This window comes from Bufo gargarizans, chromosome 1 (genome assembly GCF_014858855.1).
Source record: "Bufo gargarizans isolate SCDJY-AF-19 chromosome 1, ASM1485885v1, whole genome shotgun sequence".
Lineage (NCBI taxonomy): Eukaryota > Metazoa > Chordata > Amphibia > Anura > Bufonidae > Bufo > Bufo gargarizans.
The window spans coordinates 620,649,715-620,676,670 of NC_058080.1; the positions used below are offsets into that span (position 1 = coordinate 620,649,715).

A 26,956-nucleotide genomic window follows, 5' to 3' on the forward strand; every position below is an offset into this window, starting at 1 on the left:
CACGACCCCTACACCTATCTTCTCCATGCACTAGTCACGACCCCTACACCTATCTTCTCCATGCACTAGACACGACCCCTACACCTCCTTTCTCCATGATGCAAGCTCTGTGAAACATTACAGAGCAAAGCCTGATGGGTTTGGTTAGAAATCCCAGCAGGAAGCTGATGAAAACAGGAAGTTCTGCATGTAAACATCCTGCCAGGATGCAGTGATGCTGAAAACAGGGGGAAGTAAATGCTGAATTGAAAAACTGGCGCAAAAATATGGAGTGCTTAGAGTACTAAGAAATTTCTTTATGAGACCTGAGAACCCCTTTAATTATCTGGACACTTGCTCCAAGGTAATAAAATGTGACAGATAAAATGTTATATAGCAGTAGAAGTGGGGCCAAGGTTCGGCCTAAGGGGTAGGTGGAGGCAGATGCATAGGGCATCATTGAGGGGGGACACAATTTATGGACTTAATGAAAAATAATAAAACAAGAAACACTGCCCTGTTTTAAAATGTATTTGTCTTATGGGCACCGCAGAAATTGGAGAAGGTGATGCGTAGGGCAATAAACACATGGGGGAGATTCATCGAAACTGGTGTGAAGGAAAACTGACTTAGTTGCCCATAGCAACCAATCAGATTCCACCTTTCATTGTTCAGAGCTCCTTTGCAAAAATGATAGGTGGAATCTGATTTGTTGCTGCTTTGGGCAACTTAGCCAGTTTTCCTTCACAGCAGTTTGATAAATGTGACCCATGGCTCAGGGAACCGAGGGGAATGGGTGCATTCTGAATACCCTTTTTTGGGCACCAAAAGGGCTCATCCGGTTCCTGAGTACAGCCTTAATATTTTTACAGGGGGTTACATTATATTTTTCAAAAACAATGCCATTTGTGTCTGTGAACTGTGTCTGGTACTGCAGCTCAGCCTTATCCGCTTGAACGGGGCTGACACACAATACTAAGATTGGTGCTGTTTTCAGACCATTTTTCTGCATCTCGTGCAACCTGTAGAAGGACATGTTATACAAAGGTTACCAAAGAAACAAATTATCTGCACAAAAGGTCGATATCAGTTGCATCACATCTGTATATGTGCCTGAACCAGGACAGGGGAAGTTTTAATGAGGTTGGGATTTTTCAGACTATGGCAGTGTTAAGATTTCTCCATATTAAACCAGTTAAACATCTCAACAGGGAATATACACAGCGCACAATTTCTCTGCAGTATCCCCACAGCTCAGTGCTGAGAGCATCCTGTGTCTCCTATTATTTGATATACACATTAACAGTGTTCATTTAGCGCCTGAGAATCCTCATTTCAAGGAAACATACTAATTCATATTCTCTTTGTGATGCAGAATTCTTTAATGTTCCTAGAGATGCATTTAATGCATTACCGTCATCGTGCTGTACTCGAGTTCTGGAATGAGATCTCCTTATGTGTCACTTCAGCAAAGAGCATTTATGTAATGTATCTAATGTATTGTTATTATCCATATTGTCTCCTTTACTGGCTGGATTCATTTTTCCATCACATTATCTCGTTTACATGGTTACGACCACCCTGCAATCCATCACTGGTGGACGTGCTTCCACAATATTGAAAAAGTGCCCGCCTATGTAAACTTCCACGGTCCAGAACTTTTTCCTATAATGTGCAAGAACGGACACCACTGATGGATTGTAGGATGGTCAGAACCATGGCAATGAGCAGTGTATAATGTGATGGAAAAATGAATCCTGCCAGCAAAGGAGGCAATATGGACAATCACAATACATTAGTATTTAGTAAGTGCCTTGTATTAACTTTCTCTGCATGATAAAGGCCATTTGCTGAAGTGAGACAACCCCTTTAAAGGAGCCGTCCAGTGAATGGAGCTGAGCTACAATACCATACACAATCCATGGATCGGTGCCGCTGTGTTTTTGGAAGAGAGCAGCTATTTTCTAATACTGTACAAACCCTTTGCGTCTGGTCAGGTTAATAATTGTAAATGTCTTTAAAAAGTTATCAATCAGAATGAAGATTTGAAGAAAATATTATTCTGTTTGTCCACAAAATACGGTTTGGCAGAAGGTAATCATTTTTTGCCACGGGACAAGGATAAGTGGGCATGGTGACATCGCAGCATAGGAATAATGCGCATGATGATATAATGGTCTAAAAGCAAGTCCTTTCCTCGGCCTCCTATATACTTGTGTTCTATTTTCACCATCTATTAGTTATCACTATCTGGACCTCAGTTCTGAATGTACATGGGAATCTTTACTTGCTGAGCCAGTAGCTGTTGACATTCCGGTAGCTTGGTCCATGATTTTGATATACTATAGTAGCCGGACCTCACTGAAAATTATTTTTAAACAGTTTTAGCAAATTCATTCTGTTAAACCAGAATTGCATGGCTGTTATTATTATTTATTTATAGTAGTGATGAGCGAGAACCAAAGTATTCAGGTGTTCAGCCCAAACACATTGCTATATTCGTGTGCTTGGCCGAGCACCCGAGTATAATGGAAGTCAATGGGAGACAACCAGGCACCCCCTGCTTGGAAAAGGGGAGGGTATCTGGTCCATAAAAAAAGGTTAGAAATTGATAGAAACCCCATCAAAATGGTTTGGAAACAGCATTAAGAGAATAGCTGGATGCGTCTTAGTCTCCTATTATGTACAACATACAATAGACAACCACACAAAGGCTATATGCCAAAAGCCAGGTATGTGCAAGCCATCAATCTATCCATGAGACAGATGGCAGCCTTGTACACTATGAGATATTCCAAATCAGCTCTTATCCAACTGAGAACCAGTAAACCTCAAAGTTATTTTGCATCTGTTGGATGGCTTGGGTGGACCTGCACACCTAGATCAATATCATTAGGGTGACAACAAGTTTTCTGATTGTCCTAACATAATATTCAATAACCTTTCTATACAGTTTTGTCATGTAAAAACTTATTTGCATAAACGAGCATATGGGAAAGAAATGCAAATGAGCAGAATCTGCCTTGTTTTTCAGCTGTCATAAGACTATGAAAACCAATAGAGGGCGCTATTGAGTTATGAACAGCGCCCTCTATTGGTTTCACAGTCTTATGACAAGACAAATATTCTTGTCAGAAGACTATGAAACCAATAGAGGGCGCTGTTTATAACTCAATAGCGCCCTCTATTGGTTTCATAGTTTTCTGACAAGAATATTATACTGATTCTTATGACAAGCTTATTAGCGTAGCCTTTTGCATGGAAAATTTGCGATTAGAATATTTGTGATCTACACTAGTATGATATCTGACACTGGGAAAGCTGGGTAATAACTCAGTGATAAAATCTGACACTGGGAAAGCTGGGTAATAACTCGCGATCTACACTAAGTTATTACCCAGCTACTCCAGTGTCAGATATTATCACTGACTGACTACATAATTATTACATAATATTTGCTATATTGCTATATATTCATTTTTTTGAATATTCGTAATATTCTAAAAAACGAATATATAGCAATATAGTGAATATTATGTAATAATTATGTAGTAAGTCAGTAATAATATCTGACACTGGAAAAGCTGGGTAATAACTCAGTGTAGATCGCAAATTATTACCCTGCTTTCCCAGAGTCAGATATCATCCTAGTGTAGATCGCGAATATTCTAATTACGAATATTCTAATCGCGAATTTTCCATGCAAAAGGCTACACTAATAAGCTTGTCATAAGAATCAGTATAATATTCTTGTCAGAAGACTATGAAACCAAAAGAGGGCGCTATTGAGTTATGAACAGTGACCTCCATTGGTTTCATAGTCTTCTGACAAGAATATTTGTCTTGTCATAAGACTGTGAAACCAATAGAGGGCGCTGTTCATAACGCAATAGCGCCCTCTATTGGCTTTCATAGTCTTATGACAGCTGAAAAACAAGGCAGATTCTGCTAATTTCCATGTCTTTCCCATATGACCATGTTTATGCAAATTAGTTTTTACATGACAAAACTGCATAGAAAGGTTATTGAATATTATGTTAGGACAATCGGAAAACTTTTTGTCGCCCTAATGATATTGATCTAGGTGTGCAGTTCCACCCAAGCCATCCAACAGATGCAAAATAACTTTGAGGTTTACTGGTTGTTAGTCAGATGAGAGCTGGTTTGGAATATCTCATAGTGTACAAGGCTGCCATTGTAATGTATGCTGGCTGTTATCTGTCTCATGGATAGATGGATGACTTTTATATACTGGCTTTTGGCATATAGACTTTGTGTGATTGTCTATTGTATGTCATACATAATCGGAATATAAGATGCATCCAGCTATCCTCTTAATGCTTTTTCCAAACCTTTTTAATAGGGTTTCCATCAATTTCTAACCTTTAATTATGAACCAGACACTCTATTGTCTTCCAAGCAGGGGGTGCCTGGTTGTCTCCCATTGACTTCCATTGTATTAAATTGTATTTGGGCACCTGAATTATTCGGCCGAGCACTCAGATCTGCCGAGCATGCTTGCTCATCACTATTGTTTAGTCATTATGTAGATATTTATTGTATACTGCCATCACCTAAATCCCCCTAGTGGTGGCTCCAGAGTGTAACAGATAATCTTCCAATCAGTATATTTTTTGCTGAAGGCGGTGGCAGAGAGCTAGATGATCTACCGCACAAAAGCACGAAGGATCAAAAAATATAAATAAATCTGGGCAGTTAGAGGAATCAGATTACCGTACTCATTTCCATTATAAAGCTGCAATGTATAACAGTATATAGTCTGTAAAACAGCCAATAGTAGGACTTGAAATACTGCTGGCTAACCTGCCATATTTTCCAGCTCAGAGAAATTGCTGTTTATGCATTTCTAAGTATGTTTATACCGTTTTTTTTTTTTTTTTTCATATACAAGGTCATCTTTAAATCTTTCAGTGAGTTATAGACACTCCTCTCTAAGAACTCAACCCTAAGAGAATGATTTTTGGAATCCTTGACTGCTCATGCAGTGATATAGTATATACTTGGAAAGTACACACATAGCCATTAATGCTACATATCTAAGATCTACGGCCACGCTCCTCTCTCTTTCTTCAAACCCTACTCTAGGTCTCTGGGCTGAATGTTAAGGAGGTAGACTATATATCAAAACTATTATTATAGACAATCATTTTATTATATTACTCAGAAACACAATTCTACTTGCTGGGTTACATATTATACTCTGTCATGAGAAGTCATTTTTCTTCAAGACATTGCTTAATGCTAGATGAATGCAAAACAGAATAACAGTTCCACTTATAGCGAAACACGGGAGCCATGAAAACCTCGGTTGCATCGACCCTGTCCCCCTCCAAATACGTTGTTGCATTTAAAATGGATACGCAGTGTTGGGTTTTAAACCAAGGTCAGCATGAGTTACACATCCAGATCTCCAAAAGAATGTGATGACCAGGATATATGATGCTTTGGTCTCTGCTTTGAAAACACTGAGGCCAAAATAACTGGCAAATTAATAATTACAATGGTAAACGAACATTTGAACTGTCTGTGTTACTAGCGTTACTACACATTTTAGGCTGGGTTCACATATGTGATTTGAACTCCGGCAGTCTGTTCCGGCAGAGGTTCACTGTACCCTGCATATCGGAATACCAACGTGATCCCCATTCACTGTAATGCGATCCGGAAGGGATCCAGCTGCTTTCTGGCATTTATGCCAGCCTTGGGCCGGACAAAAAATTCTGCCTGCAGTATTTTCTGTCTGGCCAAAAGCTGGCATGTATGCCGGATACAGTGAATTCTGTCAGTCTGGGCAAAAGAAACGAGAATGCCATACTATACCTTTCTCATCCTTGAGGTTTAAGGGCGGGTTCACATCAGGATTACAAATTCCATCACTGTTTTTCGTTATAACATCGTTATAATGGAAAATAAGGGAATTTGTAAGACGGAATTCAAAACGGAAACCTTTAGAGGCATTCTGTTTTGATCCATCATAATAGAGGCCTATGGGCACCATAACAGATCCATCTGGTTTCCGTTATGTCGACACAACCTTCTTTTCTGTCCTGGATAATGGAATTTGTACCGCTGATGTCAACCCTCTCTAAAAGTTGGAACCCACTACCCCTATTCCTTGCAGAAAGGTAGACTTGCATGCCCTGTTACTCTCATTATAGAAAACGGGCAAGTGACTGTGCTCTAGACGTTCTATGTCAGCCAATGATTCAACCAACAGCCTCCAGAAACTGAACTTTTTATTAACATGCATGGTCAACTCAGCATGCATGGTCCGGCAGCCCTCACAGACATTAGATTGTCAGCAGGACCCCATCTAAATTACCCAAAAGAAATTCAATATCTTCAGCTATCTTCAGGAAGTATAATCCAACCACCCATAGTTACTGGCAAATATGGTCCTCAGCAGTGGCGTACCTACCATATAGGCAGACCACGCAGCTGCTATGGGGCCCGTGAGGAAGAGGGGCCCGCAGTGGAGGAGAGGCCCCGCCCCCGTCTATCTTCCTGTCTCCCGTCCGCTAGCCCCGCCTCCCGTCGGCTAGCTCCGCCTCCCGCCTGTTAGCTCCATTATGCCTGATTCCTCTCTGGATTGCCACTACCCCACCAGTAATGAAGTAAGTGACCACTCAGCTTTCCCAGGCTATTCCTCTGCACATATGTCATTCAGAACAGGAGGAAAGCTGGGTGCTATTATGTAATGTTCAGCTTTCCTGATGTCCTGCATGGCACAAGTGCAGAGGCATGAGAAGATATGGGGGTAGGTGGGAGTTGTGTCACCCAGCTTTCTCAGACTATTCTCATGTCTCTCCACATGTGCCTTGCAGGACAGCAGAAAAGCTGGATGCTATTACATCATGCAATGTCCCTCAGATTTCCTGCTATCCTGCAAGGCATAAATGCAGATAAGAACACGGAAAGGCAGGGGGGAGGGGTTCACCCAGCTTTCCCAGAGACTCCTGTCTGCACATGTGTCCTGCAGGATAGCGAGTAATGACAGTGTCTCCCAGCTGTCCTGCATGACACAGAGGATATGGGAAGGGGGGTACTCACTTCCTCAAACTTTTCTCATGTCTATGCGCATGTGCATGTGCCATGCTGGACAGCAGGAAAGTTGGGTGGTATTACATCATGTAACGCCCCAGATTCTTGTCAATATATGCTGAACACCTGACCTATCAGATCCCATTCTCTATAAGGCGACTTTCACACTTGCGGCAGGACGGATCCGACAGGCTGTTCACCATGTCGGATCCGTCCTGTGGCTATTTCGCGCGACCGCCGCTCCGTCCCCATTGACTATAACGGGGGCGGAGGTCTGGCGCAGCATGGCGGTGCACGCGAAACCCGCCGGACTAAAAGGTACTGCATGTCTGACTTTTTAGTCCGGCGACTTTCGCCGTGCACCATATAGTCAATGGGGACGGAGCGGCGGGACTAGGAACGGGCATGGGGGCCCAATCTAAATTCTTGCTATGGGGCCCAATGATTTCTGTGTACGCCCCTGGTCCTCAGATCTGAAGGATGATAGCTTCTTATCAACAACTGAAATCAAACAGAAACCTGACAGAATGCTTACTGTACAAACCTATTCTATGTAAAACCTGATTCTTATCAACCAAGTAGCAAACAGTCCTGTGCAACCACTCAACTCCTGACCAAATAATCCTCCCATATACACAGGATTAGAGAACAAGCTCAAATAGCGTATCCACAACATTGTAATGACTGAGTGATGCCGTTTACTAAGGCAATAAGCAATAGTAGGATTTATGTTAATACACTGATGAAGAATGCAGATATAATCTGGTTACTGTTAGTCCAAGTCTTAAGGTATTTACACACTACAACTTACTGACGCTCTCATGTACATCTGAACTGACCTTTATCACGTTCCTCTTGTACACTTGGTTATACTCACTGCAGTCAGTCTCAGATCAATGGAGGCAACTTTAGTAGTATATCATCTTCACCTTATATATGAAAACATAGTGCACATAGTTATACTTAACGTACATAAGTGTACCTTAAATGCTGTTTGTAGCATCAACATGCATGAACCATCTGGGCAAACTGTAATGCTCTGAATGTTTTAAGCTATGGCTAGATGCCATTTTCTGCTGGATGTCCTTATGTTTGGTGGCTCTTGCAGCTCTAATGTGTCTGTGAAGTTCCATAGTATTTCACTTGTTTGTGAGCCTTGATTTACACCACTTTTGGAGCACACAATTACTATACACATTTGTTCTCACGATGAACTGTATGGGAAAACATCTTCCACTGCATGTCAGTCAAGTTACGTATATCTGCCTATCGACTTTCATTTAATGCATACTTTTTTGTCATGTTGACTACTGACTACACTTTTCAATACTGTTAAACAGTATCCACATATTAATACTAGAAATGAATATCAAAAGGCCACTCATTTGTCATGTATTTGTCCCACAGAAATGTATGGCTATGTCTCAGCACAATAGGCACGAACACACAGACAGTGAACCCTAAGTGGAACCAAGCCCACTTTCGCTACCTACTTGCAGTGCAAGCCCTAGGCAGCAAGTCTGCAACTGGTAGACGTTCCCTACTCTTCTAGGTGCAGGACTGACACACACAGAAGAAACTATACAAAGATACAGTCATACAGGAATGGGTCGTAACCAGGTGGACAATGCAGTACCAAATCAGACGGCAGAGAGTAGTCAGAATAGCCAAGCCGAAGTCAGAACCAGACGGTGCCAAATCACGAGAAAGAGAGTGGGCAAAGCCAAGCTGAGGTCAATCCAATAAGCAATCTAAGCGAACACAGAACAGAAATGGGAGCCAAGCTAGGGAGTGAAAACCTATCACTGGCAATGGTATCTGGCCAGGAAGGGGTTTAAATAGATCACCGAATCCCAGGATAAGAATCTGATAGGTCATGACTCAGAGCTCCATTAGGCTGCATTCACACGACCGTATAAATGGTTTCGCATCAGTTCCGCAATTTTGCGGAACATGTTCAGACCCATTCATTTTAATGGGGCCGCAAAAGATGCGGACAGCATACTGCAAAAATCTTAGTTCCATTCCCTGGCCCCACAAACAATATAGAGCATGTCCTATTCTTGTCCACCATCGCTGGTGCCCGGACAGGTACATTTGTGACGCTATGTCATTGAATACATTGGGATACTTTTTCTTTGATAATTATTTTATTATTTAAAAAGCATTAATTTCAGGACGCTATCCATGTGATAAGGGTATACATACATGATATAAAACAAAATAAGTACAATAAGCAAAGACTAACAGTGACCGACTGGAACAGAGGGGCAGATGACCCTGCCTATGAGGGCTTACAATCTACAAGGGAAGTGGGAAGGAAACTGTAGATGAGGGAAAAAGTTGCTCTAAAGGCTGTGGAGTGACAGCAAGGTTTATTGTAGGTGGTAGGCCTTCCTGTAGACGTGGGTTTTCAGGTTGCTTTTGAAGGTTTGGATGTTAGGGAGAGTCTCATGTCCTGAGTTAATCAATAACAGAGTATGGCGGATGTACGTGAGAAATCCTGTAAACCATTATGTGAGCACCACAAAAGATTGAAAATGTCCTATTCTTGGCCGCAAATGTGAACCATGGACCCACTGAAGTCATTGGGTCCAAAAGAAAAAACGGATGCAACACAGACGTTAGTAATACTTCGCACATCCGCATCTTGCGGACTTCAAAATACATACGTTCATGTGAATGCCTCCTAGGGGTCCCAGGACAGATGCTTGAGGGACACTGACAGAGGGGGGCAGGACAAGGAGGTGTGAGTGGGAGACACTGAATGTTCAGTTGTTGAGGTATGAGGAAATCCAAGACAGGGAAATACATGATGTCAAGGGATGAGAGAGTTTGTTACAGCAAGGACCGGTGAATAACTTTTAGCTCGGGCAGCTAGCAGATCATTAGTGACTTTGGTTGTGGTGCCTTCAGTGGGATGATGATGATGATAATTAAACACATCCTTCCAATGAAGCCCATATATTTGATGTGAATAAAGTCTTAAGGTGGCCATTGACATTATACTAAGCATTTGTCAGCTATTGAATGTGTACCGCAACTTAAGTTAAGTACAATCTGACATTATCACACATCATTCAAATACTGTGGAAGACAAAAGCAATCAACTCAGTTACATAACCGTACCCTAAAACACTGACTTATTTGATGAGAAAAAAAAATGCACTTAAGTTGCTCAAATGTTACACTATACAAATTCAATGTTGTTTCCCCCCCCCCCCTTCCCCCCCTAGGATCTAAACTGACCAAAGACACAGATGGGTCCTTGTCCTGCTTCACATATCATATAATTACACCCTAAGGATATACAATAAATAAAAGTTTATAATTTTGCAAATATTCTTCTTTTATTTTCTACTGCATGATAATTTATCAAATGTATTCCCTAAACACTTTGATTTGCATAACTTCAAAGCAGAAAACTAAATTTGATTAAAAAGAAATAAGACGGTAATTAATCTGATGAATTCAGTGCTTCTCACCGTAGTATAGTAAAGTATTTCACATCTAGAAACAGGACCAAATCATTTAGTGCGAAGCAGAGGTCCTTCCCCCCACACGTGGCCGAGTCAAGCATGCATGTGTATGGTAAGTCGGATGGCAGAAGCAATAGCTCTCAGCCAAACATTTACATCTAGCGTGCATGACCACCATAGGTTTATTGCTATGTATGCGTTCTGGCAGACTGTTTAAAATATTATGGGTTAATTAACTTAAAGGGGGTGACTCATGTCCCCAATCTCTTTACATGTGTCCTATTAGTGCATATGAACAGGCAGCGATTGGCTGCAGCAGTCACGTGCCCCCTGAACATCACAGCTGCTGTCTTGTATAAAGAAAAGTAAGTGGAGAACCGGAACTGTGGCACAGAGAACTGAAGGGGAGAAACAGGCGAGTATAGGATTTTTGTATTATTATTATTTGTCATTTCGTGGAGTTGGGTGGATTTTACAATAACTTGGACAAGCCCTTTGATTTTGTGCAGCATTCCTTGTAAGGCACTGCTCACATATGCTACCCTATAGGCATCCATAGAGCCCCATTCACCCAGTGTATGTTATCATAGTGTATTTTGGCATATAGTATGCTTCAAGTAGCTTTCTTGGAAAAGAGTAGTAGACCAAAGCTAATTTTCTCAAAGAGATTGTTTTTATTTATAACAATGGCAGCCTATTGGCAATATATGCCACTGTATGCCTATAGTTTTCCATCCTCCAAACGCACACCTCTAAAGGCTAAAGAGCAATGTGAACAGAGCCTAATTGTGCTAAAACCTAAAGAGCCAACCTTAACAGTCTATTGGCTGTGAAGGCTAACATCCAAAATCGGAGACAAACTGAATGAGAACTATGATGGGTGGAAAATGTGTTGCTTCTGCAACTTTTGAAGAGCAAGGATCCTCTGGGTCCCTAGCAGGGAAAAAATACAAATGCTGCACTGCCTAGAAGAGAATATACGGTAAATACAACGATAACAATCACATTAGGAAGAGTAAAATATAAATTAGGACACCTAGAGGTAGCACACTGTTATACATGTTATAAATGGTCTCAAGGTTGATATAGTCCAGGGTCTTGACAAGCTGGTTCTGCTCCCCAGGGTCATGGTAGCACTTCTTCATTGGGGGTTGGACTTTCTGAACCTTTACAAGTAAGAAGAGTGGTCTTCTCTAACAAGATAATAGGTGTTGGTGTTGTGTAAAAAGTGTTGTAAAATGCCAAGGGCCTGTGCAGGAAAGTCACTGGTAGACCACCCATGAGGACAGGAGGAACTAGCTTGAATAGGTACTGTACATAGCAATGAATGAGATGAAGGTTGCAAGAACCAGAACCAATGTCTTGGGGAGAAATTGTGCTAGTCAATAACATGGTAAGGGTGGTGTATGAATTGTGGAGACCACATTGAGGGATACATTTAAGTCAGGGAGCTAGAAAATCATACAACAACATGATACAGCCAGAATGGAGAGCAGCAAGGTGTTATGTGGTTCTGAGAACAGCCGTAGGAGTCGTAGTTTTAGCACAGCTGGAGTGCTGGAGGTTAGCCATCACAGCGCATAGGCCGTGTAACGTCACATTCATCAGTCACATGGCCTAGGCGCAGCTCAGCCCCATTGACGTGAATGGGGTTCAGCTGTGATACCAAGCACAGCCGCTATCAAATGGACAGAGCTGTGCTTGGTGAGCATGGAGAAGGATATGGAGCTCACTGGAGCGATGGTACCTTCTCAAACAGCTGATCGGCAGGGGTCCAGGGTGTCTGACCCCCACTGATCAAATACTGATGACCTATCCAGAGGATCGGTCATCAATTCAAGAATCTTGGAAAACCGTTTTAAGACTTCACCAAACAACATGCCACAGATCATTGACATGAGGGACAATATGAGGTCAACACCTGAAATTTCAGGATTTGAGTGGAGTACAGGTACTTATACACAGCTGTATTTCAGGTGAAATTTAACAACAAACAATTGTTTCAACCTATCGATGACAGACCAGAAAAAGAATGTTCCAGACAGATCGTTAATCTTCTGCCTTGTGTCAATGAATATGTATGGCCAGTTTGGACGACTGTAACTGCTAATATGGACTAACATGTGTATTGTCGTGTCAGCGAAGCGATCGTTCCTCAGATGATCATTCGTTCAACCATTAACCTACATCTATGTCATGTGCATGGTCACCTTCATAACACTTTAGATTGCGTTACTTAACATAAGGGTCAAAATTGCGGATCTGCAAAACACGGATACCGGCCGTGTGCATTCTGCATTTTGAGGACCGCACTTGGCGGGCCCTATGATAGAATGCCTATTCTTGTCCGTGATTGCTGTCAAGAATAGGACATGCTCTATCTTTTTTGCGGGGTCGCGGAGAGGAACTACAGATGCGGACAGCACACCGTGTGCTGTCCACATCTTTTGCAGCACCATTGAAATGAATGGTTCCGCACCCATTCCGCAAAATTGTGGAACGGATGCGAAACAAGAAATCTGGACGTTTGAAAGGACCCTTAAGTTGTTCCAAAACATGGTATTTCATAAAATAGGTTTAACAATATGGCATGGGAAACAGCTAATCAATGGGAAAGTGCTTGAAGGACAAGTAGTTTCAGGGGGCCACCAGGTCAGGCATAAATTGGTCCACAGAATAGGCAAACAAGCTATGGCACACCTTTACAGGAAGCTAGCATTCCAGAGCCTATTGCTCAGGCCCCTACTCATAAAGGAAAAGTGCCTTAGGTATCCCTAGGGGACCATTCATTGGCTGGGAAAGATCAGGGTGAGTGTGCATGCCTTACAGGAGCATTTTGCATTGAGTGATGTCAGTCCCCAGACAGCCTCAAACCAACCCGGTTCTATGTTGTAAATTGTTCTGGAAATTTATGCTTTTTACATTTCTTTTATTGTTATTTGTTGTAAAACTGTTTCATAAATCTGCAGCCTTTATTAGGAAGACAAAAGGGCAGAGTTGGGAGAAAGTGGCTGCTTTTTTCAGTTATTTTTATAGCCTTTTCCTGCTCCCTATGACAAACTCATTTCTGAAATATGTTATTCGTGTCCTGAATCCATAAACGCTTTCATATTGTCTGACATTATATTAATAACCTTTTGTATGCTGCATCTAGGATATGGATTAAATTCATGTCATTTCTACAATAGTACATCATGTTTTGTGACAGTTTTCATTCAAGAGGACCAGTCCCCTCTCCTGACATGTCAGTTTTAGTAATTACTTGCATTCCCAATGTCATAACAAATTCTGGAGCATCTATTCTTACCACTCTGTGCTGTGCCATTCCTGTATTATTCCTGCTAGAAGTTTACAACTAAACTGCCAGCAGTCTGCAGTAAAGGTCCAGCTGAGTGTTACCAGTTTTGTCCAACCAGTACTGCTAGTGTTAGACTGTGCAGGGACACCCCCCTCCTCCGCCTTCCGGGTAACACCCATCTGTACCTTTACTGGAAGCTGCTGACAATTCATTCATAACTTCTAGTAGAAATAATAAGGAAATGGCACAACATAGAGTCATAAGACTAGATTCTCCAGAATTGCTATTAGGCTACTTTCACACTGGTGTTTTGGTTTCCATTTGTGAGATCCGTTTCAGGGCTCTCAGAAACGGTCCAAAATAGATCAGTTTAGCCCCAATGCATTCTGAATGGATAAGGATCCGCTCAGAATGCATCAGTTTGCCTCCGTTCTGTCTCCATTCTGCTCTTGAGGCGGACACCAAAACGCTGCTTGTCCGCCTGACGATGTGGAGGCAAACGGATCCATCCTGACACACAATGTAAGTCAATGGGGACGGATCCGTTTTCACTGACACAATCTGGCACAATAGAAAACTGATCCGTCCTCCATTGACTTTCAATGGTGTTCAAGACGAATCCGTTTTGGCTATGTTACAGAAAATACGGATGCATGTGGTTGTATTATCTGAAAGGAAGCGTTTGCGTAGATCCATGACGGATCCGCATCAAACGCGAGTGTGAAAGCAGCCTTACATGGGGAATGCATGTAGTGACTACAACAGGCTCATTAGGAGAGGTGACAGGTCCTCTGAAAAAGGGGGAGTGACTTGTGGGGGTTGTAAATTATTGCAATTATGCATCCTCCGCTCCAGCTAATATATTACGTATGTATCCTATAGGCTAGACCTGTGGTATGGACTTACCTCCAGTTCAAGTCAAAGTGTCACTTTTAAAACATTTGCTGCGGATACTGTTATTTTCAGTGGCACTGCAACCTAAATGACACTTCTGATACAGGACCCCTTTATGTTCAATATAATTTATTTACAAGAATAAAAAAAAATCATATTAATATCTGATAATTTCTTCAGTAGGTAACAAAAGACGTTAACACACATAGACGTATTGACCTGCTGATGTCACTCTCAACCTCATTTAGGGCTCATGCATATGGCTGTAGTTTTGGTCTGAATCCAATCCACGTTTTTTTGTGGATCGGAGGCAGACCCATTTATCTCAATGGGGCCGAAAAAAAGATGCAGGTGTGCTGTCTGCATCCGTTTGTTCTGCATGAAGTCTGTTCTGTTGCCCTGCAAAAAAAATAGAATGTCTTTTTCTTGTCCATTTTGCGGAACAGGATAGGACATTTCTGCAGAAGAAAAAAAAAACATGGTGGCAAGCACTGGGTGCGAATCTGCAAATTGTGGACCGCAAAAACAGATAACGTTGTGCGCAGGAGCCCTGATAGTGTTATTACTGACTGTTTCTATGTATCGATAATATAACAATATATGCAAAAAATGTAAACATTCTAAAAACAAACAAACAAACAAACAAAAAGAATTAGAACTCATTAGAAAACTCTCATTTTCCATTTAGCGCTGCAATTTCTATCAAACCCATCTCATGAATGAAAGCACCACACAATCTCTTCTCTAGTACAGGATGAACATGATAAGAAAACATAACAAGACATTATAATAATAGCATTATCATAAGCCAGTGCACTGTCACAATAGATAAATACAGATAGGTCTAGTTCCATTGTTACAAATCAGGCAAAGTGCATACAGTGACCTCAAGAAGGTGGAGACAACATCTGATCTCCAAAAGGGGGCAACAAGATTAATCCTTTGCCATCCACCTGCTGTGCAACAAGATGCAATCACAGGCTACATGGATGAAATCCACAGCACATATCTCCATGTCTATGGTGTGACAGCTTAGAACAGGTAGACTGCAGCTCCTGGGCACAACCTTGACTTCTACCCAGAGATGTGGTGTGAATAAGAATGCATGGTGTCTCCAAAGACTTCTGTAAGAATGAGATGCTATGATTACACTCAGCACTGCTACCAGCTCCAGCCCCTGCCATCCACACAACATCTCCTCTCATGGTTCCTGCCCATTCGTGGGAACATCTAGGTAGAGATACTGAATGATCATTACTGTGGAACTTCCATGGAGGGATGAGATGCAAGGAGAGGACCACTGCTGCATCCACCAGACATGATGTGTGCTCTACTTACCGTCCCAGCTCGGACTCCAGCTCGTAGTAATGGGCCAAGGTGTCCTTATTGGAGCCATCGATCCAGTAATCCGGTGCAGTGCTGCCAGACCTGGAGGAAGAGGAGGAGGAGGTAGAGGAGGATGCTGAGGAAGACGAAGAGGACGAGGAGGGGAGAGTGACTTTCAGCATCTCGGGGAGGTAGAGGAGGACAGGGCTGCCAGGAGGGGGAATGAGACACAGGCACTCAGCTCAGCTCCTCAATCAATAGAGCACAGATCCCAGCCAATGGGGCAGCAGCAGAAGAAGGAGGCAGGGTCTGTGTGTGCCCGGGATAAGGGACCATGCCAGCCTGTGCCCTCAGTCACTGGCAGATAACACAGGTATTTATAGGCACACTTGGACTTTGTTTAGTGCATGTGCTGCCATCACTGTCTAAATGGTTGGAAATGTTCTTCTCTATATATTTCAGACAAAGAAGGACCACAGAAGGGAAAGGAGAGGATACAATATCTACAACAGTTTAGTTCATTCATTAAAATGTATCAAGAAACATACAGGAGGGAGACAGAAGCCATGAAGGAGACAGCAAGAACACTGTGCCTCAGCTGAGCCGCCCATGACAGGGTTAACCTGAAGAATAGGGAGGGAAGGAAGCAAATCACTGCTCCTAGGACTGTGCTCCCTGTGATTACTATCCCTCCATTGAGCTGTCCCCAGGGAGGTGTCAGAGATACAACTGGCAATGCCTCAGCTGCTCTGCCCCCTCCATTGAGCTGTCCCTGGGTGGTGCTCTCCGAAATCTCTGATCTTTAATTCGCCTGTGTCTCATGCATTGCTCTGAGAAAGTGACTGATGAGGGGAAGAGAATATAGTATGTGATTGCATATGGCATATGGACGTGATGCCCAGCCAAATGCACCTGCACAGATGCGAGTGTTTCGGAGCAGGGCACCTCCTACATTAAGCAGCCCTTAGGAGAGCTCCAATGCACTCCCTCCACGTCAGCAACTCACATTATACTAACTGGAGGGATCCTCAACCAGTTGGCAGGGATGAGGCTGCCCTGCCCTGGTTTCCAGGGGGATGCTCAATGTGCAAAGAGACGCTGGCTTCAGAAAGATCCAATGTGGAGGCTGAATCAGGGCGATCGCACGAAATGCGGTTACTATAAAGTACCCACTATCAGGGGGCGGCCACCATGAACATCCCGATAAGGAAGGAATTAAGACTGGGGCTACTTCAGGTCAGGCATGACGGCTTTCTACAGGTGTAATTACCAGTATTAAACCGTACTATAATATAAGAAATATCGATTTATGCTGTTTAGTAGTGATTAGTGATGATGAGCTATATTTTGTAGAATATTCGTCATATTTTAGCGAATTTCGAGTATTCGAGATTATTTCATTGAATGCGATAAATCGGCAATGTAAAAATCGCGTAATGCAAATTCACAATGCGAAATACAGGCGTCGGCTACATTTTTCAAGCTGGTAAAGGTTTCCTGAGCGCACTACTTTTTTGTGGTGCGGAGGCACAGCCAGAATCACCACGGAAGCACTCTGTAGCACTCATATCCCGGATCCTGGACCCATTGAAGTGAATGGGTCCATGATGCGGGCTGCACACGGCCGTGTGCAGCCCGCATAATGGACCTATTCACTTCAGCATGCGCTACTTTTTTGCGGTGCGGGCAGTCGGATGCGGATCGCGAACCCCATTCAAGTGAATGGGTCCGCGATCCTCATGCAGCTGCCCCATGGTCTGTGTCCGTGCATTGCGGACTGCTATTTGCGGTCCGCAGCACAGGCACGGCACCCTTACATTCGTGGGCATGAGCCCAGAGTGTGTTTTTACATACTTTTATATGTACTTTCTTTTATTTGGATCTTGATTATTATTATTTCATTTTATCTTTATCATTTTTTACTTTTATTAAACTGGTCTGCAGACATTACTCACATGCCAAGTAAATGCTGATGCCAAATAATTGAGTCACCTGTAGAAGGAGGTAGAAGGAGGTACACTGACTCTGACTTGTAGCCTGCAGCGGTGTTCTGTCTCTGGCAGATTTCACTGCCCGGGAAGTTTTCAATACCCCTCGTCACTTCCTCCTCGTTCCGACGTCTACTCTGGAAGGAGGTGCGTACTGCCGGCCCTACTGTGATGCGCATGCGCTAATACTAGTTATCTTGCCTGTGGGACGCATTTGCGCTCCACAAAGCAAGAGAGGGCGTGTTCGCTAACTATTATTAGCAACACGCGCATCACAGTAGGCCCTACTGTGATGTGCGTGCGCTAATACTAGTTAGCAAACACGCCCTCTCTTGCTTTGTGGAATGCAAATGCGTCCCACAGGCAAGATTCGATTCCTCTGTAGTGCAGGATGGGTCGCTGTGGGAGCCCGCACCAAAGAGCCGCATTGAAGGGTAGAAAGAGTCGCTTGTGGCTCACGAGCCGCACTTTGCCGACCACTGCCCTAAGGGACAGGCAAGAATACAGGAGAGGTGAGAAGATTCTGAGTATAAGGGACAGCGGAGAACACAGGAGAGGTGAGAATATACAGAGTATAAGGCATCATGCACACGGCCGTTGCTTTGGTCTGCATCCAAACTGCACTCTGTTTACTGTCCGCATCCGTTACACCGTTCCGTGGCCTCGCAAAAAAAATATAACATGTCCTATTCTTTTCCGCGCTTTGCAGACAAGAATAGGCTGTTATATTAAAGGCTGTCTGTGCCGTTCCGCAAATTGCGGAACGCACATGGACGCCATCTGTGTTTTGCAGATCCGCGGTTTGCGGACCGCAAAAAACTGAATGGTCGTGTGCATGTAGCCTAAGGAACAAGAGAGAACATAGGAGAGGTGAGAAGATACCAAGTATAAGGGACAGGAGAGAATACAGGAGAGGTGAGAAGATACCGATTATAAGGGACAGGAGAGAACACAGGAGAGGTGAGAAGATATCAAGTATAAGGGACAGGAGAGAACACAGGAGAGGTGAGAAGATACCTAGTATATGGGACAGGAGAGAACACAGGAGAGGTGAGAAGATACCAAGTATGTGGGACAGGAGAGAACACAGGAGAGGTGAGAAGATACCAAGTATAAGGGACAGGAGAGAATACAGGAGAGGTGAGAATATACCAAGTATAAGGGACAGGAGAGGTGAGAATATACCAAGTATGTGGGACAGGAGAGAACACAGGAGAGGTGAGAAGATGCCGAGTATAAGAGACAGGAGAGAACAAAGGAGAGGTGAGAAGGTACCAAGTATAAGGGACAGGAAAGAACACAGGAGAGGTGAGAAGATACCGAGTATAAGGGACAGGAGAGAACATGAGAGGTGAGAAGATACCGAGTGAAAGACTGGGGAGAACACAGGAGAGGTGAGAACATACCGTGTATAAGGGACTGGGGAGAACACAGGAGAGGTGAGAAGTAATTATCTATCACTACTAGAACACCCTGCTTATCACTGTGCTGGATAAATAAGGGCCTTAGATTGATAGTACATAAAATATATTTATTAATAACATTTCAAAACTTTTCTAAATGTATATGAAAGTTAATAAATTAATTACTCAATATTAATAACAGTTAATATTGTATAAGCTGGAGTCTGTAAATTTCTACCTATTCTGACTCTGACACCACAGCCCTGGTTTGCAGTACTTATGGATGTATTTATATATCTTATAATTCAGGCATGCTCAACCTGCGGCCCTCCAGCTGTTGCAAAACTACAACTCCCATCATTTCTGGATAGCCTTCAGCTATCAGCCTACAGAAAGGCATGGTGGGAGTTGTAGTATTACAACAGCTGGAAGGCCGCAGGTTGAGCATACCTGTTCTAATTAATATAAATTTGAAGCATTATGAACATCATAGTCACAATTAGAAATGTAATAACTGCTATCTTTCTCGGTTGGATCCCATCAGTGCTATAACTAAGTACTGGGCACCTTTACCCTCTTCTGTCTTCTGCGTTTCACTGACTGTCTCCTTGGGGTGAGTTCCCATGTTGGCATATTATGACTGCCACTAACCCTCTGCATCCTCTTCTTTCAGTAAATTACTTGTCTGTCAGGGTGCTTTGACTTGTGATTCTGTCTTCAGTTCTTGACAAGTACATTGTATTGAGATCTGTGTGTGTCAGAGATGAAAAGATGCAGTATCTGCAGTGGACTGGTGTCAGCGTCTGGGGTATTCCTTGCCCCTTAAGAGGTTTTTACGATATATATGTCCCTCTGATAGAGCAAGTTGTCGTGACGGCAGTTGCATTGAAGCAACGAGGACATGGAGTCCCCTTTAAGTATAGTGGGGTTGGTACCCAGATGTAGGATTACAAAAGTGGTGTAGGGTGGCCTACAATCTCCCTGAAGGTGTTGTATGCACGTGTCATAGTGCTCCTACCTGGATATCCTTGGATCCAAGACGCGGAGTCCAAAGCAGTGCAAAAGGGGTGATTAACTTGGATGATGGGTAAGTAGAAGAAATGGAGTACAGACTTGTATTAACGTACAGTCAGGTCCATAAATATTGGGACATCGACACAATTCTAACATTTTTGGCTCTATACACCACCACAATGGATTTGAAATGAAATGAACAAGATGTGCTTTAACTGCAGACTGTCAGCTTTAACTTGAGGGTATTTACATCCAAATCAGGTGAACGGTGTAGGAATTACAACAGTTTGCATATGTGTCTCCCACTTGTTAAGGAACCAAAAGTAATGGGACAATTGGCTTCTCAGCTGTTCCATGGCCAGGTGTGTGTGTTATTCCCTCATTATCCCATTTACAATGAGCAGGTAAAAGGTCCAGAGGTCATTTCAAGTGTGCTATTTGCATTTGGAATCTGCTGCTGTCAACACTCAAGATGAGATCCAAAGAGCTGTCACTATCAGTGAAGCAAGCCATCATTAGTGTCACGGCTGAGGATGGGGGAAACCCTCAGCCGTGCGATGCCAGCTGATGGTAGTCGCTGCTCGACCAGTGAGACAGAATTAGGGAGCAGGTCACCTCCTAGCGCATCCCTAATCTGACCCTGACTCCTAGCTGCATGAGCCGACCTTGATGGTAGGAGGGCTCATGCTCTGGAACCTCGTATCCCTACTAACCCTCCGCAGATCCCTGAGCTAGGAGCTGGGTAGACTACCTGTTCCTCCTGGACGCGGAGAAACCGGAGTCTAAAGTGGCCAAGCTGCAAAGGGAAGGGGAACATATACAACTTATGGCAATGGCAGGTAAATGCCACAAACACAACACTCAGCTGCCACAGACACTAAGCCTGGAACCCATGTGCAAGTGCTACTGTCCAAAAACACAAACGGACACCGCACACAACACACATCACACAGGAACCCAGGACCATAAGGTGCAATAAACAAGCATACCACAGACACGTCTTCATAACATCAAACAAGAGTTATGACCACAAGGGTGGCCCTCACTGGAGAGATGGTAAATAACCAGGAGGATGTCTCCAGCAAACCATGGCTGAAGAACCCCTCAGCTTCAGGTCACCAGCTGAGGGGTGTGGCCACTTTGGACTTTATAAATGACCACAGCCCAAATGACCACACCCACACAGACACACTGTGGGAAGGGAGTTAACCCTTCCATCACCAAACAGGGTAGTGAAGCCACTAAAAGGGGAAGTGCACAAACAACTATCACACTGCAGCTGTTACCGGCGACAACGACATGGGTGGCAACCGTGTCCTGGGAACCGGCCAGAAGGCCGAGACACTGCCAACACATGTAAACAATACAACACGTTGCCACGGGCAGCCACAGGCGAAGGGAAGTGTCACACTGCACACATACATAAACCCTGTGCACACCAGACATAGAAAGTGCATACAAACACACACACATAACCAAAGGCAACCGCACGCATACCTGTTGTCCGCAGCAACCGCACTAGAGGCAAACAACTAAGCTGCGGTTGACACAACACCCAGACCGCGGGCAACTGCATGCGGCTCCCAAGGAGTCACGACCATGAACATAGGCGTGACAATTAGGCTGGAAAAACAAAACAAACTCATCAGAGAGATAGCAAAAACATAAGGATTGGCCAAAACAACTGTTTGGAACCTTCTTAAAAAGAATAATAGTTCAATAGTCAGAGACTATAAATTCCTGTTTCTGGTCTTTTATTTGAAACATAACTTTTATTTCTTATTTTTAACACAAAAAACAAAACCAAAAAAGATTTAAAATGACATATGGAGGGGTACTTTGATAGGGTCTAAAGTGTATAGCGTACTATTACTTATTGTAGTAGAATCAGGAGGATATTATTTGCATATCCACCTGGAGGTAGTGTGTGGTCTGTATTATTGTTGTTTTTTATGTCTGCAGTGTCATCTGGCATCAAACACTCTATAACTTAGACCACACTCTATTAGCCATTCGACCTTAGGGGAGTGCTCTTTGCTATTTGGAGTTTAAACCTTTCTTGGATTTCCCCAGTACTAATACAGTTTGTACGCATGCGTTAGGAACTTAGAATAATCCAGGAGTTAGGTGTATGTGTGTCATAGTCAACAATCAAGAGAAGACTTCACCAGAGTGAATACAGAGGGTTGTAAACCATTGGTGAGCCTCAAAAACAGGAAGCCCAGATTAGAGTTTGCCAAATGACATCTAAAAAAGCCTTCACAGTTCTGGAACAACATCCTATGGACAGATGAGACCAAGATCAACTTGTACCAGAGTGATGGGAAGAGAAGAGTATTGAGAAGGAAAGGAACTGCTCATGATCCTAAGCATACCACATCATCAGTGAAGAATGGTGGTGGTAGTGTCAGGGCGTGGGCATGTATTACCAATGGAACTGGTTCTCTTGTATTTATTGATGATGTGACTGCTGACAAATGCAGCAGGATGAATTCTGAAGTGTTTCAGGCAATATTATCTGCTCATATTCAGCCAAATGCTTTAGAACTCATTGGACAGCGCTTCACACTGCAGATAGACAATGACCCAAAGCATACTGCAAAAGCAACCAAAGAGTTTTTAAAGGGAATAAAGTTGAAAGTTATGCAATGGCCAAGTCAATCGCCTGACCTGAATCCGATCGAGCATGCATTTCACTTGCTGAAGACAAAACTGAAGGGAAAATGCCCCAAGAACAAGCAGGAACTGAAGACAGTTGTAGTAGAGGCCTGGCAGAGCATCACCAGGGATGAAACCCAGAGTCTGGTGATGTCTATGTGCTCCAGACTTCAAGCTGTAATTGACTGCAAAGGATTTTCAACCAAATATTAAAAAGTGAAGTTTGATTTATGATTATTATTGTGTCCCATTACTTTTGGTCCCTTAACAAGTGGGAGGCACATATGCAAACTGTTGTAATTCCTACACCATTTACCTGGTTTGGATGTAAATACCCTTAAATTAAAGCTGACAGTCTGCAGTTAAAACACATCTTGTTTGTTTCATTTCAAATCCATTGTGGTGGTGTATAGAGCCAAAAATGTTAGAACTGTGTTGATGTCCCGATATTTATGGACCTGACTGTAGTTAACAGCTTTACTTGATATAAGCTTTCATCAAGGAACAATCTTCTAAACTTTATCTTGGTCATCAGCAGGTTTAGGCATTAATTCTGACAGGCAAACACTCTCAGCTCTGCTATATCTGTACTCTCTCAGCTCTGCTATGTTGGCTGGGTTAAATAGGAACTTTTCCTCTTCTGCTGGAACTTAGCTGTCTGTAGTCTGTCTCTTACTGTAATCCTAGGAACTTCTACCTGGCTTCAAGCATACTTAGCTTGGCTTTAAGCAATGCAAGCCCAGAAGGGGTCATGCAACCATTTAGAACTCACAGCCAGGGCCCGCCCGGCAGGGGTGAGGGCCTGCTCCTTCCACAAGGAAGGGCTCCTCTAGACTTACTTTTCACTAACTAAACTCCTCCCTCTCTAGAGAGGGCTGGAATGGAACCAGAAGGTTCCTCTCCAGGGAAACTAACTCTGCCAATGTTGCGGCCACCTGCTGGTGAACCAGGCACATTACACTTGAACAAAAGTTTGCAAGGTAATAGATATACACACATTGCAGGAAATGGCAATAAATATAGAAGAAGACACAAGGTACACCAATAAACATAGTAGGGAGCCCAAAAGAGGTGGTAATGCCATTCCAGGGCATTACATATCACTTTGATAACTCCTAGCCTTAAAAAGGTTTTCCAATATTTTAATACTGATGACCTATCCTCTGGATAGGTCATCAGTATCTGATCGGTGAGGATCCAACATCTGGGACCCCCGTCGATCAACTGTTTGAGAAAGCACCGGCGCTCTAGTGAGCGGCACTACTGTGAGCACTGCTGCTCGGCAGGTGCTGCAACCCCATCGATCAGATACTGATGACCTATCCAGGATATCTATCTCAGGCTAGGTCATCAGTATTAACATCTTGGAAAACCCCTTTAAGTTGTTTGTTGGCACTTTCCAGGGATTAACAGTAAGACCCTAAACCCTATTTTTTCTTAAAACCTAAATTTTAATTAGTGTACTGTGGTGATGTGTACAGTATAAGTGCTGCTGGGAGGTGTGTATATCCCACCCAGATACCTCAGCTGGATGAGATAACTGAAATCCAGAAAGCTGCAGTGGTTTCAGCAAAGTGTAGTTTGCTGAGACAGTTTTGTCTAGATGTTGTTCTGGGCTGGATTTCATGTGGACTGTGGGATAGGTTTGGTAGTGGGATCTGCCAGTCCAAACCCTTACACTACATGTATTGTCTTTTGCCAGAGGTGATCGCAAGTGAGGCCTGCTGCTGTAATCAAGGAGGGATAAAACAACCCTCTGTGTATGACTTGGGAGGGAGAAAGGCTGAGGAAGTCTGAGAAGCTCTGTGTGGTCTCAGCCAGAAGGGCTGAGGGGCAACGAGGCTTTGTAAAGCCTGAAGTTTGGGGATCCAGCGACGCCTACGGAAAGAGGGTCACATGGTCAGTCGGGAGGACTTCTCGACCATCTCCCCCCAAGGGTGCTGGTGCGGTCACAGCCTGGAGGCTGCTGGACCATATATGGCTGAAGAAGCCGGATCTAATCCCATGTGTGAACGCCGCTCTATAGGTGAGGTAGAGACAACACGTGTATTAGGTAGACCCTAGACGGGCAGACATAGGTCTGCGCACGGGCTGCGTCGGGTGTGCCTGGGCACACCCTAATCAAGCCAACTTGAAGTTCTGTCAGGGTCGGGAAGCGCTGAAAGCTCTATACTCACCTCTTCCTTCCTGGTCCTCGGTGCTCCACTGTGAAGGCTGTGCACAGTGTGAGGCCACGCTGTGACCTCACACTGTGCACGCCCACACAGCAGACTGTACAAAAGGATTACCGAGTGGGGGCGGTGAGGAGCGGCAGCATCCGGAGCAGGAACGGTAAGTGTTTTATTTTATTTTATTTGGGGGCTTATGGAGGCATTAGGGGCTGAAAAGGGGCACTGGGGGGCTGAAGATGGGAATTGGGGGGCTGAAGAGGGGCATTGGGGGCTATTATGAGGCACTGGAGGGCTAAAGATAGGCTGCTGGGGGGCTGAAGAGGGGCACTGGGGGCTGAAGAGAAGCTGCTGGGTGGCTGAAGAGGGGCACTGGGGGGCTGAAGAGGGACATTGGGGGCTGAAGAGAGGCTGCTGGGGGCTAAAGAGAGGCTGCTGGGGGGCTGAAGAGGGGCATTGGGGGCTGATATGAGGCACTGGGGGCTAAAGAGAGGCTATTGCTTGGGGCTGAAGAGGGGCACTGGGGGCTGATATGAGGCACCGGGGGCTAAAGAGAAGCTTCTGGGGGCTGATATGAGGCACTGGGGGCTGATATGAGGCACTGGGGGAATGAAGAGGGGCATTGGGGGCTGATATGAGGCACTGGGGGGCTGATATGAGGCACTGGGGGCTGATATAGGGCACTGGGGGACTGAAGAGGGGCATTGGGGGTCTGATATGAGGCACTGGGGGCTGATATGAGGCACTGGGGCTCTTATCTGAGGTCTGATTGGGGGTCATTCACATTGGGATCTGATCTGAGGTCTTATTGGGGCCTTATTAACATTGGGGGTCTTATTGGGGCTATCAGCTGAGGTCTAATTAACATTGGGGGTCTGATTGGTGGTCTGACCTCAGGTGTAATGAAAAATACTTTTTTCTTATTGTCCCCCCTCTAAAACCTAGGGGCGTCTTATGGGCCGGAGAGTCTTATAGGGCGAAAAATACGGGTACGTTTTTAAATGATTTCTTCTTCCTTCATTATATTGATAGTGCGGGTCTGTATGTATGCATGCAGAGTGTATTTGTGTATATATATGTGTGTGTGTATGTGTATATAACATATACATACATACATACACGCGTGCGCGTGGCGTGTGTGTTTGTGCTTTAGGGTGCACACCCTAATGCAATAGGTTGCGCACGCCTATGCGGGCAGGTGTTTATTTTCGATGTTTATGTGTGTGATGGTGTTGGAGTGCCAAAAAAAAGCACCTTTTGGACTTGAACCCCTTTGTCAGAGTAGTCTGTGATTGCGATCCCCTGAGAGAGAGCGATCCCTTACAGTAACTAAAGGGATATATATCTTGTCTTGTAAAAGAAAAATAATTGAAGGGTAGTTGCAGAATCAAGACCGTTATCACTGAAGACAACTACAACTACAATTATCTTGCATTGTAAAATCCCTCAAGACAAACATATAAATACATTTGTCACTGCCAGTTCTGTGAGAAGGTCTGACAGACGTCCTTCTCTACCTCTTGCATGATGTTCTTTGTTTTGGTTTCACTTTCTCATCTCATTTCCTTCTCCCAGATGTCACCTATTTAGACTAATCCTCTTTTCTATATATTCCCTCCCATACTGCCTCACTTTGCGGTTTATACTACTTCCTGGATGAAGTGTTCAGTGCTGGAGGCTTCTGCTG

The 26,956-nt window shown here is 43.8% G+C and overlaps 1 protein-coding gene across 1 annotated transcript in view; it reads right to left on the bottom strand.

Moving 5' to 3' along the window:
- Positions 1-16,249, bottom strand: part of CAMK4 (calcium/calmodulin dependent protein kinase IV) — a 274,385-nt gene extending 258,136 nt beyond the window's left edge. Inside the window, exon 1 of the mRNA XM_044291226.1 lies at positions 16,051-16,249. Coding sequence (XP_044147161.1) covers positions 16,051-16,220 — 170 coding nt within the window. The 5' untranslated portion in view covers positions 16,221-16,249. The remainder of the gene's footprint in view (positions 1-16,050) is intronic.
- Between the last annotated feature and the right edge of the window lie 10,707 nt (positions 16,250-26,956).